The sequence below is a fragment of the Anolis sagrei genome, chromosome 3 (genome assembly GCF_037176765.1).
Source record: "Anolis sagrei isolate rAnoSag1 chromosome 3, rAnoSag1.mat, whole genome shotgun sequence".
Lineage (NCBI taxonomy): Eukaryota > Metazoa > Chordata > Lepidosauria > Squamata > Dactyloidae > Anolis > Anolis sagrei.
In genome coordinates this window covers 82,710,436-82,730,546 of record NC_090023.1, presented here as the reverse complement: position 1 = coordinate 82,730,546, position 20,111 = coordinate 82,710,436, and the positions used below count along the sequence as shown (strand labels likewise).

General features: G+C 38.8%; 1 protein-coding gene across 15 annotated transcripts in view; it reads right to left on the bottom strand.

Annotated features, from left to right (window-relative positions):
- DMD (dystrophin) overlaps window positions 1-20,111 on the bottom strand; it is a 1,568,405-nt gene that overhangs the window by 232,122 nt on the left and 1,316,172 nt on the right. For all 15 annotated transcript variants that reach the window (XM_067466757.1, XM_067466754.1, XM_060770144.2 and 12 more), the window contains 2 exons: window positions 11,353-11,473; window positions 10,339-10,607 (listed from right to left, as the gene is read on the bottom strand). In XM_067466757.1, the coding sequence (XP_067322858.1) occupies window positions 10,339-10,607; window positions 11,353-11,473 (390 nt within the window). The remainder of the gene's footprint in view (window positions 1-10,338; window positions 10,608-11,352; window positions 11,474-20,111) is intronic.

Here is a 20,111-nt window from a genome sequence, read left to right as displayed (position 1 = left end):
CTTTAATTTGTGTTATGAGTGCAAACAGCACTAGCCTTGTTCCATCCACAACTACAAAATGAGGTTGAACACTTGAGGTCACATAAAAAATAGTTTATAGCAGTGCTATTCAAAGTGATGAGCCATAGGCCATTGGCTGTTGATCCTTGGTGAGTTTCCATGAAAGAAAGAAAAAACTATGGCCAATGAGCAGAAATATGGTGCTGATCCCTGGCCCTTGGGGAAAAAAAATAAGTTCCACTTTCTAATATCACATAGTCTGAGAAGCATGGTTTATTGAACCATGCTAAGCTAAGAAGATCAGAGATCATGATGTGATGACACAGCCATGCCCCTGTTTGTGGCTGAGTCCTAGTGGCTGCTGTCCTGCTACACTTTTAAAAGCAAAAGCATTTTAAGGGGCATGATAAGGGGAACACTGACTATTCTATGTTGTCAACACAGCATTTTTAAACTTAAAAAAGAAAAAGAAGGAAAGAAGGAAGCCTTTTTATACCATAATTCAGTTTTAATTAAAACATCTACACACACTAAATCGTTTGAATTTTGGAGCACTGAAATCAGTTTTCAGTTGGCATCTTCACCCCAACCCCAGTAATGGAAAAAGGAGAAGGCTGGACCAAAAGTTTCAGTGCAGTTCTACTTAGACTTATTGAAAGTGATTCAAAGTTTTGGGGGGACCTTCAACCAATCTGAAGACAGTTGCAGTGGCTTTTAATGTTTTCATTCAGCCAACTGAGGATTCTGATTTAAATTTATAAAGTCCTGAATAGATATGTCATGATCTTCACATTCGTAGTTGTGAATCCTCACTTTTGGAATGCTTTCCTTAAACACCTCATTAACCTGACTCCTAATATTAATTAATCTATTCTGATGTCTTTTTAGCTAACCCCTTTCACTCATATTTTACCTCTCTGTTAACACTTCTGTTGTTATTAATATATGTTGTTTAAAATGGCACTGTCAGATTTGGTTGTTTTAATATTCACAATGTTAGTCATTCTGAAATGCTACTACTGGAAAAAAAATCCTTCAAACATAGATGTAGTACCAGAAGAAGGTTTGGTTTTATGTGGTGGGTTGTATTCATGACCTTAGGCAAAGCTCCTAGACAGGTTAGTTCATTGCCCTACAATCTGGCATGAGATTTTGATTCTGCAGCCAGAAGAACTAATATGGATTGATGCGTTATCTGGTATATTACAGAGATCTCCTGACAACACAGAGGGAGGGTACTGAATCCATCTGGGACTTAAGTATCATAAAATCCTAAGAGTTGAAGGAGGCTCACTTGGTCAGCTAGTCTAACCCTCTGTCATGCAAGAATACACAACTATAGAACTTCTAAAATATGTCCTTCCAACCTGTGTTTAAAAACTTTTGAGGATATCTATTTCACCATAAAACAATTCTTAAACTAAAGAAGGTCTTCATAATGTCAAATTTATTTTCTTGTAATTTGAATCTATTGATCTCACTGGGGTATAAGTTGTAAGGAAAATTGCAGTGATAATTACGATATAATGCCTTATGTGTATGTTTCATTTTTTTTAATTGTGTGGCTATGTTGCATAGTTGAACAGAGACATACTGTTTAGCTCACTTTCTGGTCATGGTGAGATGAACAAATAGATCTGTAGATGTTGGTAAAACTCTACTCCCATCGCTCTTTAGAATTGAAATTAGGCTGGAAGGCAAATGAGGCCAACAGCTTCTTGGAGGTCACATATTATTCCTCTGTGTCCTAAACAATAGACAAACCTGTATTTCACCAGTGTTGAAATGAGATGGGGAAAATATGTGTGACATATTGTTCTGTCTACTATAATAGAATTCCTGTGGGATAGAATAAATTCTGTGAACTGTTGGAGACTTGAGATTTCAAGGAAGTTACTTACTGTAATCCCCACAGGCCTTCCAGGCCAGGAAAACTTGCACATGTCTCCTTTAGTATTCCATCCACTGAAATAACTGGCTCTTGCCTGCTAGAACTAAACTAAGGAAGTGCAAAATATTTGAAGTGCTCCATTCCAAGAGAATGGAAATGGCAACAAACCACATCAGCCTAATTATCCCTACTGGGAAAGTGCCTGACAAGTACAGAAAGACTATGCTGGCCTCTCAGGAGTGTAGTATGTATTGACCCAGCAAGTTAATTAGGCACATGATGAAATGGCAGGAGATAAATGAGAGAGAAAAGATTTTGTGAGGGATTGACATATGAAAGACACGACTGCCAATTAGGGGTTATGCCAGCATGATGATCAACGGATGCAGTGGCTGCTACCCAAATACCACACAACAAGAAATAAAGAATTGGATTTTTTATTTACCTTATGTAAGGTATTCACACAACTATTTGAAAAGTTATGAGTACATCACCAAAATCCACTCGGTGAGAACCGATTAATATTAGGAGTCAGCTTAATGTCCATTCCACACGGTGGGGAACGATTTTCACTTGATGCATTACACTGTGTAATGAAGATGTGTAGCAGCTAAAATGGCTGTTTTGACAAATATCAGACCCATGCTGTGTTTTGAACAGGGTATGTGTCAAGTGAATGAATGTGTTGAAGAAGAGTACTGGTAAAACTGGAAATTATATGAGACAAAGAAATTATGAAGGTGTTGTGATAGAGGACATTACTGTTTGGAAAAGTTCAAAAGATCATTTCTGAGCTAACTTTCACAATACAGAATTATATCACTATTATTCTACCTTATCTGACACTTTGGACCTCTTCACACAGAGCTAAAATAGCCCCATTTTGTGGCTTTTGGCCGGGCCTATCATCAAGCATTATCAGATGATAACTATCAGCATTATCAGATATTCCTCCCAAAATGGTGAGGAAGCATTGAAAGGCATTTCCTTCACCACCACGGGGAGTGTGTTTTTGGTAACTCCAACGGAGCTACCTGCAGTTTTCTCTGCTTTTCCCCATATGATGGAGAAAAGGATGGTGTGGAAATACACATGTTGATGGGGAAAGGAACAAGGTGCCCCAGCCCCAAAGATGGGGGAAGGAGGGAGGGCACATGGGGCACCACAAGCCACCCTGCATGCCTTCCCTTTCACTGGCAACTGCCAACCAAATGGCACAGCCCCAAGGGGCTATGTGGAGAGGTCCTTTAACTAGGTCCCTCTGGCTAGGAATTTTAAATATCCAAATTGCAAATCTCAAAACCACGCAGGATGGGGCCATGGTAGTTACCTCACCAGAATGTTGAGTTGGCCATGGGGGTTCTGTGTGCCAAGTTTGGTCTTCATCAGTCATTGGATGAGGGTCTCAGTAGTTTCACTAAGTGAGTGAAGGAACTGCAAGTCCCATCGTCCATGGTGCATCCTCCTCCAAACCGCACCAGGATGTAGAGTGCATCATGGAGACCCGGTGTGCCAAGTTTGGTCCTTATCGGAAATTGGATGATGGTTGCAGTGATCTCAGGAATTGAGCGAAGATCCTGCAAGTCCCATAATCCATGCTCGATCCACAGTCAAACCACACCATGGCATAAAGTGGGTCATGAGAGGTCTATGTGCCAAGTTTGGTGTTGTTCAGTCATTGTTGGGGGTCGCAGCAGTCTCGGAAAGCGAGTAGAGGTACTTCAAGTCCCATCATCCATGGTATGCCCTACTCCAAACCGCAGTAGGATGTAGAGTGGGTCATGGGGGCTCTGTGTGCCAAGTTTGGTTTTGTTCGGACATTAGATGAGGGTTGCAGCAGTCTTGGGAAGGGAGTGGAGGTACTTCAAGTCCCATCATCCATGGTCTGTCCTCCTCAAACGTGCACCAGGATGTAGAGTGGGTCATGGGGACTCTGTGTGCCAAGTTTGGTCTTGATCCGTCATTGGCGAGGGTCTCAGTGGTCTCAGGAAGTGAGTGAAGTGACTTCAAGTCCCATCATCCATTTCCATATTTTTCCAAACTGCACCAGGATGTAGAGTGGGTCATGTGGGCTCTCTGTGCGAATTGTGATCCTGATCCATCACTGTTGGCAGTTGTAATGGTCTCAGGAAGGGAGTGCAGGTATTGCAAGTCCCATCGTCCATGGTGCATCCTCCCCCAAACCGCACCAGGATGGAGAGTGTGTCATGGAGACTCAGTGTGCCAAGTTTGGTCTTTATCGGTAATTGGATGAGGGTTGCAGTGGTCTCAAGAATTGAGCAAAGGTACTGCAAGTCCCATAATCCAAGGTTTATCCCCGACCAAACCACACCAGGATGTAAAGTGGGGCATGAGAGGTCTGTGTGCCAAGTTTGGTCCTGATCAGTCATTGGATGAGGTTAACAGCGGTCTCAGAATGTGAGTGATGGTACCGCAAGTCCCATCATCCATGGTTCATCCTCCTCCAAACTGCAGTAGGATGTAGAGTGGGTGATGGGGGCTCTGTGTGCCTATTTCGGTCTGTATTGGGAGTGTTCTGACCCAGCCCCCGGCCTTTCCTTTCCTCTCTTTGTCATCTCGGAATGTTGGGTTTGAGGCTGGCCAATCAGAGACCATATGCAAATTTCCTTCTCATGTCCCTGTTTCTTCCATGAACTCTTTTCTCCACCAGGGGCTCCTCTTGAAGCTGGCCAATCAGAGACCATATGCAAATAGCACCACTGCGGCAGCCAATCCGAATGTTGGAACTTTCAGGCTGGCCAATCAAAACGCTGGCACATACTCCTCCCGTCGCACCGCCACACATCCGCCACATACAAGTTTTGACTTTTATTATATGTATAGATAAGGATATTTGAGGTGGAGTACCTATGGAATAAAGATTCCAGACAGTTCTGTTCTAATTATACTTTATAGTTCACATACCTCCAAACCAAACTAAGTACTCTGATAGCTTAATAAATTGATTTTATTTCACTAACTGACTTGCTTATGTGCTGGAGCTACTTGACAGTTATGGTTTCTGCATAATTGATAGGTCCTGCAACAACATAAGCTCCTTGCATAGATAATAATGACACTGCAGAGGTTGCTGATAAACCTGTTTCATTTAGATATGGATCGGAAAGCAACCTATTTTTGGAAAAGTATTTTAGAAGGATGAAGTTGTCTCCTACTTTTATATAAAGTTTGATTTCCATGTCTGGTAAGTCTTTGTAATAGATTTTTAAAAAACTTTGGTGATCAGATCAGTTAGGAGAATATCTGGGAAATATAACACTGCATGATTATATTTAACTTTACAATTATTCAGTTAAAGGATTCTAGGTAAGTGGCCTGCAGAAAACACTTGTCAACTATTTTGAACAGTGGCTTGTAGTCCAAGTAGGGAATACCAAATGACATAGACCAAGGATCTGATGTTTACACATGAATCCCTGCACATATATACCTGTGTATAAATGTATACAATGAATTTTGCTTCCATTTTTATTTTAGCAATTGCCAGCTTTCGCAAGAAACCTTTACACAACTGATATTAATTATCTAAAGTGCTGTCTCCACATTGGATTATTTATATTTATGTTTTACTATTAAGAAATCTCATTGGTCTTATGTTAATGTAGTATTATGGAATTTAGTGGGCTAATTCTCCTGTAAATTATCTATGAAGCTGCAATGTGATGATAGGCCAGCAAAACCGTAGGGACAAGGCACACACACAAGACAGGACAGTGGGATGCTACCACTGTATATTATATATATATATATATTACAATTATGATGTTATATTTTTATTTGCTGCCACCAATTTATTGATCCATAGGACACCTCCTTCACTAGAATGTTCAAGAAGACACACAAACTCTTCAGGTGAAATAAAACAAAAATATCATATTTATTTTGTCCATGAACAGTAAAGATCTGTAGTGGTTTCAATAAACTGTCAGGATTTACTTATATAGAGAATAGTTTTATATGATTTTCTTCAAAACAAACTTCCACATACAGGAACACATACAGGTTGTTTTAAACCTTTTGAACCCTCTTTCTGTGAGGCTTCAACGCCAGCACTCTAAAACTATAGAGGCTCACTAGTTTCTTAATCCTTCTCCCAGAAGGTTTTAATTACTTTCCTCAAAGAGGTATCTTTTCTAATAACAGTTCCCAGAACTTTTCCTCCCTTCCTTCCCCTTCAAATCTCCTAAACGAACTCCTCAAACCCCAACTGACAAAACTCTGAGTGCATAGATCTTTCTCTCCCTCTGGCACTGCCCATCTCCGGTTGCTAAGCAACTCCCTCCAATTTCATCAGTCAATCAGACTGCATGTCCAGCTATGATGCTACCTATCTCTCCTCCCCTCTGCTCTCCTTAGCTTTTCCAAGCCAGGCCTGTTACTGCCTGTACACCAACCTTGTAAGGTAGGCTAATCCATTACAGAATTCTATATACATTCATAGAATGGCAAGGGCAACAACTAAATGAATTTATTTGTGGTCACCAAAGAAAGATTGTTTTTCAAGTCTTTCATCTATATTAGGTTTATGACATGTCTTTGGACACAATTTTTCAGCTTGATTTCTTCAACAGACTAACCAAATGAGGTTTTATAAATGCAAATTAGTTAATCTCTACATTAAATCAATCTGAAAATGTAATCTATTATATGGAAAATACCATGTGAAACAATGGAGAGTACACACCAGATGAACATGAGCCATATAGATTAGGAAAATAAAATAATTTCTCAATAGTAATATATTCCAAGACAGAAAAAGGCACTTTTTGATTTTTGATTTTTCTACTTATTTAAGCTAACCAGTATGTTGCAAGTTTTCTAAAACCCTTTTTGGTCTAGTGCTGAACTCTGAAAAAAGATTAAAAGGGCAAAACGCAATATTTATGGGAATATGACTCAGTTCACTCAGCATGCAAGCAAACGTCGACTCAAAGATCATTACAACTAAACCCCCAACTCTGTTCTCAGTATGTCTATGCCGAGCATCCAATGAAATCAGCAGGGTATGCCCATCTAAGGATAAAACTTAGCTTCATGTTATATATGGACAGATATATTAGGATTAAAAGCAGGAATAAAGCTGTCCAAGTTATAATATTTCAGAAGGAATCCTTTGAGTCACTGTGCTGTTTAGCCCTTTGACTTAAGAGGGTGGATACAGCAATTTTTAAGTAACTATGCCTTCAAGGGAACTAAACTACATTCCAAGAGCTGCGGTTCAAAAGTAAAAGTATTCAGTTTATCCAGACAATTCCATCAGCCCTATTTACAGTATCATTGGAAGGGACTATAAGAGCCATCTAGACCAGGGGTCCTCAAACTTTTTAAACAGAGGGCCAGGTCACAGTCCCTCAAACTGTCGGAGGGCCGGATTATAATTTGAAGAAAACATGAATGAATTCCTATGCATGCTGCACATATATTATTTGTAGTGCAAAAGACACTTAAAAACAATACAATAATTAAAATGAAGAACAATTTTAACAAATATAAACTTATTAGTATTTCAGTGGGAAGTGTGGGTCTACTTTTGGCTGATGTTATAGGATTGTTGTTGTTATTGTGTGCTTTCAAGTAGTATCAGATTTAGGTTGACCCTGAGTGAGGGCCGGGTAAATGACCTTGGAGGGCCGCATCCGGCCCCCGGGCCTTAGTTTGAGGACCCCTGATCTAGACCAACCTTCTGACATACAGGAAGAGAGAGCGAAAGTCAGTATTATGTCTTTAGCAGTCTGCATAGTCTATAAGTGTTTAGTAGGAGCGAATGCAACAGCACTACCTTTTTTATTCCAAACTTTCCTATGTTGATGGAAAAGGTTTGCAAAGAAGCAGCAACCATGTTTGGATGAACACAGTTACAGAACCTTACAATGCTTCAAAGTCTGAAAAAGCAAAGAAAGCTGGGAATTTAGGGTGTGGAAGTGGGATGCACATCTATGTTAGTACTCACTTACAAATACCATTTTAAAAGCACTTTCCTTTAACCTGCATTATTTTTTCATTCAGTTTTACTTTTAGCAAGTGGTGCATGAATGTAACTTTTCTCATGCTAGCAATAATGCATTGCTAGAAAATATTACCTTGCAAGGCTTACTACATAGAAACACAATGCCACGTCCAGACTTTCCAATTCTTTGGAACACACACACACACACACACAGACACACACACAGTGACTGCATACCTGTCTTTGAATATGAAATATATACTTTGGAGATGCTAACCCTAACCTCCATAGTTATAAATGGAACTGCATTATTCTAGGAAGATCTATGTTATAGAATCATAGAATCATAGAGTTGGAAGAGACCTTGTGGGCCATCCAGTCCAACCCCCTGCCAAGAAGAGGGAAAATTGCATTCAAAGCACCCCTGACAGATGGCCATCCAACCTCTGCTTTAAAGCTTCCAAAGAAGGAGCCTCCACCACACTCTGGGGAAGAGAGTTCCACTGCTGAACAGCTCTCACAGTCAGGAAGTTCTTCCTAATGTTCAGGTGGAATCTCCTTTCCTGTAGTTTGAAGCCATTGTTCCGCATCCTAGTCTCCAGGGAAGCAGAAAACAAGCTTGCTCCCTTCTCCCTATGACTTCCCCTCACATATTTATACATGGCCATCATGTCTCATGTCTTCTCTTCTGCAGGCTAAACATGCCCAGCTCTTTAAGCTGCTCCTCATAGGGCTTGTTCTCCAGACCCTTGATAATTTTAGTTGCCCTTCTCTGGATGCATTCCAGCTTGTCAACATCTCTCTAAAACTGTGGTGCCCAGAATTGGACACAGTATTCCAGGTGTGGTCTGACCAAGGCAGAATAGAGGGGTAGCATGAATTCCCTGGATCGGGACACTATACTCCCATTTATGCAAGTCAAAATCACATTGACTTTTTAAACGGCCACATCACATTGTTGGCTTATGCTTAACTTGTAGAGTGAATCCTCTTTAATTGTCTTGGTTCAAAATGCTATGGAATCCTAGGGAGCAGTAGTTTGACAGGGTTCTGAGCCTTCTCTGTCAAAGAATTCTGGTGCCTCACCAAACAACAAATCCCAGGATTGCATTATCATTGAGCCCTGGCCATTTAATTAAAGATAACGCCTCTCTAAGAGGAGCTCCAGGTACAGCTTCTCAAGCATCTTATCCTTTTGTTTTGTTTCAGCACTAAGATTATTATATGATATGAATCTAATGTGCACCCCAATTTTGGCAAGGTAATGTAGCCCCCAAAAGATGAATGTAAGTTGCTATGCACAAGTTATCCATGGTAACTACATTTTGGAAAAGCAATAGCTTTAAGTTACCTAAAGGCCATCAATGACCTGATTCATATTCTTAAATGATGACATGAATATATTTAGGCATGATGAAGTTCTAGTAAAGATTGATAAATGGTACAGGCCTCAAGACAGCACTATTTGGCAGCCTAAGAAGTAACCTTGAGCCAATCATTATTTTGCTCAGAACATGGCAGCTAACATTTTGAATCTTATATTCTATTAGAGAAAGGATTCGGTTGTCTTCAGAGAGAAAATTGGATTATCTCTCTTGAAAAGGTGGATGTAACCTAGTTTGATTTCTATATGAACATTTAGAATTCTACACCATTCATCGTAGTTCTGTATTTCACAGCATATAACTGTGCTGCTGGTGGGCAGGTTTGAGATGGCAACAAAGCCCAAGCAGTGTCTTCATGGCAGATCACTGCATTCTCCTTCCCAGGGGTCTGCTCAGCTCTGCACAGTTGTGGGGGAGGTGGGAATCCTAGTCATTGGTTTTGAAGGTCAACTGCATATATGGGCGTGTTTTCTGGTATGTTGGATCCCTTGTCAGTTGTCACAATTTTTGGGACAGTTGTTTAAAAAGATGTCTATTTGAGGAATTCAGGGGAGAGGATTTTTTTTTTTTTTTGCTGGCCTAGCAGCTAGTGCCTTTTCTGCACCCTCTGGTGACAGGGAATATGTGGGAGGCATCCACTCTTCCTGCCACCCAAAGGTTTTCAGCAGTGGGCCAGAGTACCTATTTATCAATGTGCTAATTGATAAATAGGTGAGTTGGTTGATGTCTGGATCCAGTTAGGACAAACCATGTTTACAGCATATCCAATTAAAGTTGTGACTTTTTTTCTTTTTCTTTTGCAATGCTATATTTTGTGTGGAATGCTATTTTGGCAAAGTGGTTCTAACCCGAGTAGGCAATTATGTATTGCTAGATTTTTTAATCTTTATATTTCAGTTTAGCTACATTTAAGGAGTTGTCAAGAATTTTATAATTCCCATTTTGCAATTGACAAAATGTTTCCATATTTTGCAATTTAAAAAAAAAACTTCCTGTAAGTCTTCTTTATTTTGTGTGGGAAGAGGAAGTGTAGTAGAGGAATGGTAAGCATATATTATTTTCAGCAATGCTGATGAATGGAGTTGTATATTTACCTTGAGTTTTTCCAAGTGATCTTGGAGAGAGTCAATCAGCAAATCCCCCACTGGCTGCCAAGACCCCTTGATAGCTTCAGCCTGACGTAGCTTCAAGTCCAACTCATCCATCGCCTCTTGAAGCTCTTGGAGTCTTTCAAGAGCTTCATCTATCTTTTTTTGCCAGTCAGCAGACTGTAGATTTAGTTTATCCCATTCTGTTTTGACCTCATCTGCTTGCCTTCGTAGAAGTCGAGTCACATTCTGGGCTCTTTCCCCAGGAGGCAGCTCTAAAAGTAAAAGAAAAGAAAAGAAATAGTAAAGTAAAAGTAAAAAAATGTGTTTGCACCCACACAGACAATGAGAATAATGTTTGAAAGCTACGAGCTATCTTTCATGAGAGCATAAATCTTAAAATACCTATACTATTAATGCCAACTGAACAAAAGTAAAAAATGACACTGTCATTCTTGTTTTCTGTAGCTATATTATGCAATTTTTCATGTGCTGCTAAAATTATATTAGATTGCTAGCACTTTTCAAGCTTCCTGATGTGGGGGACTGAAGGTGCCAGGACTGTTAACATACAGTGGTTCTGCAATTATATTATAATAGTGTCTGTTTTTCTGGAAACATTATGAATTAGTAGCCTCCATTGATAATAACATTGAGTAGCAGTGGATTAGACTACTACTGTAAAGTATAAACTGGAAAATTGGCAAGTTGGTTTGCCCACCTGCTTTCTGGAATCATGTGCCAAGAAAAGAATTCTAAAACTGATTAGTAATAAATTGGTGTGAAAGCATGGTAAATTTGCACAAAATTGTCATTCTCATCATCCCCACTTTCATTTCAGATTTTGTTCTCAAATATACAAATGATTTCTAAGTGCTTATGTGCCATACATCCCCTTCTCTGTCCACATTGGAGATTTAGCTTGTAAATGGGTACAACAGTGACAATAAGAATTTATGGGTCTATTAGTCATTGTTCATCCCACTATTAATATGTTATTATAGCACTACATTCAATTACCTCTAGGCTCGTGATAGAGTTTTTCTAGTCCTTCCAGAGGCTGCTCTGCTAGGAATATTCGCACTGTCTCAAGTGCACTTGAGATAACAGGTTCCTTAGCTTTCAATTCCCTCTTAAAGGCCTAGGAAATGAAACAATACATATGTAAATTAGCATGCTAGTTGTTGTTTTCGACACCTTTTAATATATTGTTTCCTATATCAATTCCAGTACTGCTTCAGTGCTTCTATCCAGCAACTGAATAATGACAGACAGACAGACAGACAGAAAGTTGAAATAATTTCAGTCTTTTGATTTTTTCTACAGAGATCATTTTTATTTTTACTAAAAAGGAAAAGAAAGGAGCACCAACCAAGAGAAACCTAACATATCAACATATGTGGGATTTTAAAAAAAAAAAAACAGTACAGGAAGTTGTTCTGATTAAGCTGTTTGCTGGGTTCCTTCTGTAACTAATTCAAGATATTGCAAAACTCTAAAAACCTTGCTGAAAGGGACAAGGGGTTTAGCTGGCATTACACTGAACAGTGCTGGCACAGCTTATGCTGCCCAAGAGGCAAACAATTTCATAAAATGTGATAGGTAATGCACAGTAATTCAGAACCATGACTTTGTTGGCCCTGATGACATGGTTGCAAAATATGACCATATGAAAATTTCATTGCAGTTCTCAAGTAGACTTCAAGTATGATCTAAACAATGATATTGTTCAAAAGTGTTGAGTACCAAGTACAAACAAGAATGGTAAACACAAAATAACACATGTAAATACTTTAAAAAACATAGTGGTGTGATAAAAGAAAAGAGAGAGGGGAAACATATATGCTTACATCAAAAAAAAAAGTCCCACCTAGAGTGTATCCACTAAATCGATTGCTGAATGATCAGTTACTACCTATGTAAATCCAGTTGATTCAATGGGTCTTCTTTTGTTAGGTCTGAAATGGATTCAGGTCAGAAGACAATGTCTTCGTGTTGCCTCCATTTTCCATGGACACGTGCAGAGCATAGGCATCTCTTATTAGAGATTTCCTCTATTAGGTTTCTTCAATGAGAAGGTGACTGTGAAATTGCTGGCATGGCTTCACTACCCACATGATGCTTGCCAGATGACACAAAGGGGAGAAAGAGGGGAAGTTGAGTACAGTCATTAGCCTGATTCTTTGGGAGAATGAAAACCAGAAGGAAATCACTTATGTATGTGTGTGGAGTGAGGAATGGGTGTAACCTGATTGACATGCTGGGAAGATCTGTATGAATAATCTGGTCTTCTACTAATATGCTTCTTTTCTGAAAAGTTCTCTCTTTTTTGGTTGGAGTAAAATTTCTTCTTGCCATCAATTTAATATGCCAGTATAAGAACACCCATTAGATTTAATCCATAGGAAATTCATAGGCTGCAATTTTCTGAGGCATGCAGGAAAATTGGGACAGGATAGCTGTGTTGCATTTTACTAACCATGGCCTATTTATTTATTTATGTACTTTATTCTTACCCAGCCTTTTCTCCTGTGAGGACTCAAGGCAGTTAACAATTCCACACTTTGATCACAATTTAAAACAACGTGAATGCAAAAATTAAAAACAAACAAACAATACAATGTGGATTTAAGTTAAAATACAGGTAAAATATAAGAAATAGATTTAAAATAGCATTTAAATCTCACAACCCCCCTGCAAAGTCCCACACATAACCAGTGAGCTTTTTCCTTATCCCTACGCTGAGTATAAAGGGTGAGGAAAGGTGGGTAGTTATTGGACCATCCCTGGTTTTATTTCTATTTTCATTAAGGCCAATAATATTTTAATAAAATCTTAGAAAAAAACCCAGTAGGTTGCAGGATTTAATATGCCAATATAAGAACTCCTATTAGGCTTAATCCATAGGAAATTCATAGGCTGCAATTTTCTGAGGCATGCAGAAATTTTCTATTAAAATCTATGGGAGAGGATAGAGCACTGTATGATTTAGAGCTTTATCTGTTACAGTCAGTAATGAAAACTCTTGCTAGAACAATGTCTAATATGTCTCTCAAGTTACCATAAAACCAATGTTAGTCTGAAATAGAATAAACCGATTGAAAAGAATGAGACTGGTTATTTATGTCTATGTAAATTCCATTACTTTCATTTGGTTTACTTGAGTTGGAATTAATGGAAGAAGAAAACTGCCCTGCCTCTATTACCTTTACAGCAACTATAGCTCTTATCTCTGTGATCTCACAGACTACAGTAGTAATAGCACTTCTCACAAGTAGGCCATTCTTCATATAACATGTTAACATTTTCTTTTTGTGTGTGCGTACATTCTGCTTCACAGAAGCACAGTTTGCAATACATTTGCTGGGAAGGCAAACCAAATTCATTAAAGCCTAAAAGAGGAAAGTGTATATTTGGTTGGCATACAGCCAAAATGAGGTATTTATGTCCCAAATAGTAAACAAGTACATGTATTGTTTCTGCATGCTTTTTTTTTATTTTGGGTGCTATGTGAAGTGGATTCTACTAAGCTATTATGTGGAAATGGGTCAAGAACCTGAATCTGTCAAAACCTGGTGTAGAAGCTACTGCCTATTCTTACAATGAAATAATAGGACAAAATCCTTGCTTTAAAATAGAAATGCTGTGCTTAGAGCACCCATCTAGTTCTTGTACTAAGAGACATAATTTTACATTGCTATAAAAAGCTATCTAGTAGGCTTGTGCAATCCGGTTAAACCTTGATCCGTTTTGGTATCCTGGATTTTACTGAGCGCCCTGATCCATTTTTTGGGAGGACAGAAATCCTTTTTCGATCTAGAAAACTGAAAGATTTCTTTTCAATCCAGTCTATTTGTGGCAATGGAGGGGGGCTTCCTAGGTTTAAGGCAAGGGCTTTAGAAACCCCGTTTTCTGTGATCCTTTCCCTTCTGTATTTAGAGGAGGCCCAGGTTTAATGTAAGGGCTTAAGAAACCCTGCTCCCAGCAATCCTTTCCCTTCTGTATTTAGAGGGGACCTAGGTTTAAGGTAAGGGTTCAAGAAAGACGCCTTCATGCGATCCTTTCCCTTTTCTCTTTAGATGAGACCCAGGTTTAAGATGGCTTAAGAAACCCTGCTTCTTGCAACCCTTTCCCTTCTCTCTTTAGAGTAGATCCAGGTTTAAGGCAAGGGCTTAAGAAACACCCCTTCCTGTGATCCTTTCCCTTCTGTATTTGAAAGAAACCTAAGTTTAAGGCAAGGGCTGAAGAAATCACAATGCCTGTGGTCCTTTCCCTTCTAGTGGCTGAATCCCTTCTCATAACCAAAAGAAACTGAAAGCAGCCTATTTTAGACAGGCACTGTTCTGTTTTGGCTGAAAAAATAGGTAGCAAAACCCATGCCATTATGGGCATCCAAACCAACCAAACTAACAGACCCAGCCAAATACTTTTTTAAAAAATGAATCTGTGCACAAGCCTACTATCTAGGGTGCATCTATACCAGCTAAAATAATCTGGAGCTTCCCTGGATACACCATCGGAGTGCCCTGAAACTTATTTTGAATCCATACATCCAATCTAGCTGGCAGACCATTTAGATCGTCAGTGCTGTTTCACTGGCCAAAACTAGCTCCCTGGCAGAGCCTTGCCAGAGATATCACTTTTGATGAGGCCACAACAGGGTGCTCTGTCATATGATCAGCAGAAGGGATGTTGTCAGCAAAACTCTCCCAAAGATTTTTTGGCATGTAGACACTAGGTTGGCCTGGATCCAGCTGTCCACACCTTAAAAACTCTAGTATTACTCCATAGATTCTTGGAAGCTCCAGACTAATTTGCAGTGCTCCTTGTATCAAATTAATTGCCTAAAGTCATGCTTCTGCTGTGAAACCTGCCATGCATCATGTGGAGTGCTCACAGTGGTTGCAAGGTGAGAGCTTTTTATTGAGCCGATGTAGACACAGCACTAGGCACCTCCATTAAAATGTTTTACACTCACTATATGTTTTCCTCTACTAAACTGTTCTTACAGATGCGTTCCCTAATAGTCGACCCATAGGTAGACTGCTGCAATCTTTAAAGCTCCTCATCTTTCTTCACCTAACACTTTCTATCCCACCCTAGAAATGTGATGACAGCTTAAAAGACTGTTAAATCAGTTTCTCAGTGCAGCTCTTGCACAGAAAAAATATATTGGTTTTTTTTAACGCTAGAAACCTTTTTTGGAACTGTATGTTAAGCCAGCTGTAATAGCTAATACTGATGCCCTGGAGGGCCAAAAATGACTTTTTTCAAGATTAAAAAAAGAATATATAATCATAGATCACTGACAAATTCATACCAGAAGAATGCTGACACTCATTGACAGTAGAATTAGCCCAAATGTATGTCTCATTTACAACCAATGATTTCAGGCTAATTTTTATTGAGTTCCTGAACTTCTTCTACACTTTGTAGAGATTGCAGAGGAAATCGAACACACATGATATATGACCTGACAAAAGAACAAGTAAACTACTTTATTTAAGCTCTTCTATTTGTCATTGACACCTGGACTATAATGGCATCCTGCCTTCTATTTTAATAATGCATACATTGATTAGCTTATCTCAGACCACCTTCACTGGTATCAAGCAGACTCTCAAGGGTGCCTTCAACTAGAAATGAAGACATGTGCAAGTAAATGATGACATGTTAACAAAAGAGGAAGAAGCTTTGCATTAATGATAAAACCAGCATTTTTGTTTAGGAACAGGCAGATAGTCTTTTGATAAGTCCTCTTTACAGAATTTAAAGGAGAGAATAGTAAAAGAGATCAGAATAAAATTCTCTTTCCGTACCTTGCTCTTTTTTTCCAATCTACCAATTTTAGATGATTTAGTGTTGTGAAAAAGAAAAGAAAGTAGGGCAACATAAAATACTGCCTAGAATACCTTTATGGTTTCATTGTATCATTCGGGAACATTTAAAAAACAAAAACAATAGGAAAAATCACACAACTGGTTGGTATGCAATGAACTAAAACATTTCAGAACAAAAAATGATTTTTAATGGGACATGTTGTTCAAATATTTAAAGCCTTTTATGTTTGGAGTACATTCAGAAACCAAGACATGAAGCCCAATGGAAAACTTTGGAAATGACTGTCTTTCAACTTAAGCTATCTCAAATCATTATTGAGAAAGTTAAACAAACATATCCAAGCATAGCAGAATATGAATGTAATAAATAGACTAGCCATATTCCTCCATCATTCCTCCATTGCAAATGGCCCCAGAAATATCAACCAGTAAATTGGAATGCACTACAAAGGGTGCCTACTTTGGCACTATTATTGTGCAACAGTAAAGGAAATCTATAGGGCAGCATAAGTTATGTTTTGTTCAGAAAATATACTAAGGAGGGAGAAACATTCAGAAAAGTAGAAATAAAGAACCTGTCAAAGGCAACCTTAAAGCAGGCCTTACTTTACACTCTCCCTCCCCAAGAGACTTTTGAAGAATAGACAGGATGACCTAAATTTGAAGATTATATTTTGTTCTTTTTGTTCCTCAGGAAACCAAAGTGCCTGTAACCAGACAGGTCTTATACTCGATTACAAAACTACTACAGCATGGGCTGGGGGGTGAGGAGTGGGGGCAGAACTTTCCACAAGCACTTGAATAGTGGGAACTTTGATAGTTAAGAGAAATAGGTATTGTGAACAAGATCCATGGATCTCTGTAGGTGTGACAGAACAGTGAAACATATTCAAGGCCTTTAAAGAGTCAGAAAGAAGACTTTGTAACTATTTCTGACAGCATATACTTCTACAGTATTTCTTTCTCCCAAAGGCATGGTAGAGATAATACTGATACTAAGCCATAAGGGAGCTGTATCACATACCATTTAATTCAAAGATAGCCTAAAATAATTTCAGATACTTCGAAAAGGGAATTCTGAAAATCTGTTTTATGATTTGCAGCTTTAACACTTACGAGGTTTTGGGATGGTCACCCATGGGGTGGAATGGGAATGCTTTAGGGAGCGGGAAAGTATCTATCATATTTAATCATACTGTGAAACACTTTAAACTGTGAAAACATGCTAGATAAAACATTTACAAGGAAATACTATATGGATGACTTAGAATTCAGCCAGATGGCAGTGACATTTACCAGTCATCTTTTTTTTCTGCTAGTTTTTGTTTTATCTTCCCCTTCTTTGTTAGAAAGATTCGAGTTCTGGAAATGCGCATCATATGAATGCATCTAAATTTATTTTTATAGCCCTTCTATGAGCCAGGCAACACATTACATTAATCACATCCAAAAGAATCTATGTGGAGGACAGTCAAGGAAGTAGGAACTGGAAAATTCTTTCCTTTTATTCCTTAGTTCTTCTTGACTTGTCTCTTTTTAGTGGAAATCTGTCTCTAATAAATCCAGAGAGGAAAAAGGTTGCAGAGACAGTTGCTGAAAGGACGGAAAGATAAGTAAAGAAAGGTAGTGATGAGTGAGCCCTGTCTGCCTGTCTTCTGGAACTCTTCACAGTTCTCAACAGTCAAAGACCTTCTTACACATCAGTACTTTTGCTGTGATAAATTTTGCTGTGACTTTGCTAGGATTGCCAACTGGCTCAACCTGGAGAAGATACACAGGCTACTTACATCTTTGTACCACAGTTAAAAGTATAACATAGAGTATATTATAGTTAGGACCTGCATCACATTGCAAATCTCAAAAAACAAAAACAAAATCAGAATCCTAGGTAAAGGTAAAGGTTTTCCCTTGACATTAAGTCCAGTCGTGTCCGACTCTGGGAGTTGGTGCTCATCTCCATTTCTAAGCCAAAGAGTGAATGTTGTCCATAGACACCTCTAAGGTCATGTGGCTGTGGCATGACTGTATAGAGTGCATTACCTTCCTGCCGGAGTGGTACCTATAGATCTACTCACATTTGCATGTTTTTGAACTGTTGGGTTGGCAGAAGCTGGGTCTAACTCATGCCGCTCCCCAGATTTGAACCAGCGACCTTTCAGTCAGCAAGTTCAGCAGCTCAGCCGTCTAACTCACTGCGCCACCAGGGGCTCCCCGAATCCGAATAGTAACTTCATGCAAATATCATCCTCCATAAAATGGCAAGGAACCAGTATTAACTGACCTACTAACCCAGTGGTTCTCAACCTGTGGGTCCTCAGATGTTTTGGCCTTCAATGTCCAGAGAGTGTAACAGCTGGTAAACTGGCTGGCATTTCTGAGAGTTGTAGGCCAAAACACCTGGTAACCCACAGGTTGAGAACCACTGCACTAACCTAGGAATCTATATACCTTCCCTCATTATTAAGAATAATCAATACACATCTAGGTCTTGTGGACCACTCTTGTGGATCACAAACTTTGCTGCATACCAAGCAAAGGGCATTTGTGGGAAATACGTATCTGATTTGCCAAAGGGCAGAGACAGACATTTGTGGTGCTAGCTTGCACTTTTATGTGGATTATTTGTTGAGATCATAACATCCTAGTACCTTAGTGTGATATGAAACCATATCTCAATGGAGCAGATAATAACTCTGGAACATACCATACTGCTTGATAATGTTTTGTAGAATTGAAAAAAAGCACAAATGAATCCAAAACAACCCTTCCTAGAAGCAAACCATAAAGCTCCAACCCACGAACAGCACGAAATAAAAACCCCTAAAATATTTCATTGTTATAACACTAGTATCATATCATGTCATTATATGGAAAGGATAAAATTGAGAGGCTGGGAAGATAAGGAATTTGTCAGATCCCCAAGCCAACTAAAGCCTTTAAGGACTCACTAAACTATTATTTTTACTGTTCAGGGAGCACTCAGTATGAAAGAATTGGTGAGAAACTTACTAATTTGCCATCTTTACCTCCTTCAGATTGAACTTGCTTCATTTGCCTGAGCATTGCCAAAATCTCAGAACTGCGATTGCTAATAATCTTCCTACATGTTTTTTAAAAGTACAGACTTTCTAAACCTATTCTTCTATATTTCCTTCGGAACATTTACAATTCTCAACCCTCGACTCTAATTAAATATAGGCTTGTCTCTAGACAATTGCTAAAACGTCAGCTACAAATCTGACTGTTTACTTGAATTGTTTTTTTTTTAAAAACTTCAGATTTCTTTCCAAAGAAAACCACAAATCTTGGTTTACACATACTAGCAAGCCAAGAATTACCTAAATCAAAACACCTTCTAGCTCAAAGGAAAAAGAGAGGGAATGAACTACTTTCCAGTCAAGGATAATTGTTAAACGATGGTGCTGATAATTCTCATAGTCTTGAAACCACTTGGAGTATTAATAGATGGCCTCGTCCGAAAGTGAATTTTCTCCCATGATCTTCATTTGAGTATTACATACTCAAATGAAGAGACAACATTTGTGACAAACCTTCTTCATTTTTAATAATGTATTAAAATTTGGAAGCAGATAAGACCTTCACATATTTATTGACTCCCTATAAACAAGCAGACTTCTGTGAAGGGTGATAACCAACATTGACAATTCCTTCTCTATACTGTCCAGAGATTTCATCATTCCCATTCATAGTTTCTACAATTTACAATGCATTTATGCTGGTATTAATTATGACTATTTCTACCAAGATCCTCAATCAGAATTTGAAACGAGCTTGAAGTGGAGTATCATAAACTTTTCTCATAGCTTACTGTTACAAATAATGGACAGTTAAAGCTTGTGTGCCAGATGGCCCATACCTTGGGAAGTCTGACTTGGCAATGGTAGTTGACTTTTTTTATATCCCATATAGACTACTGCA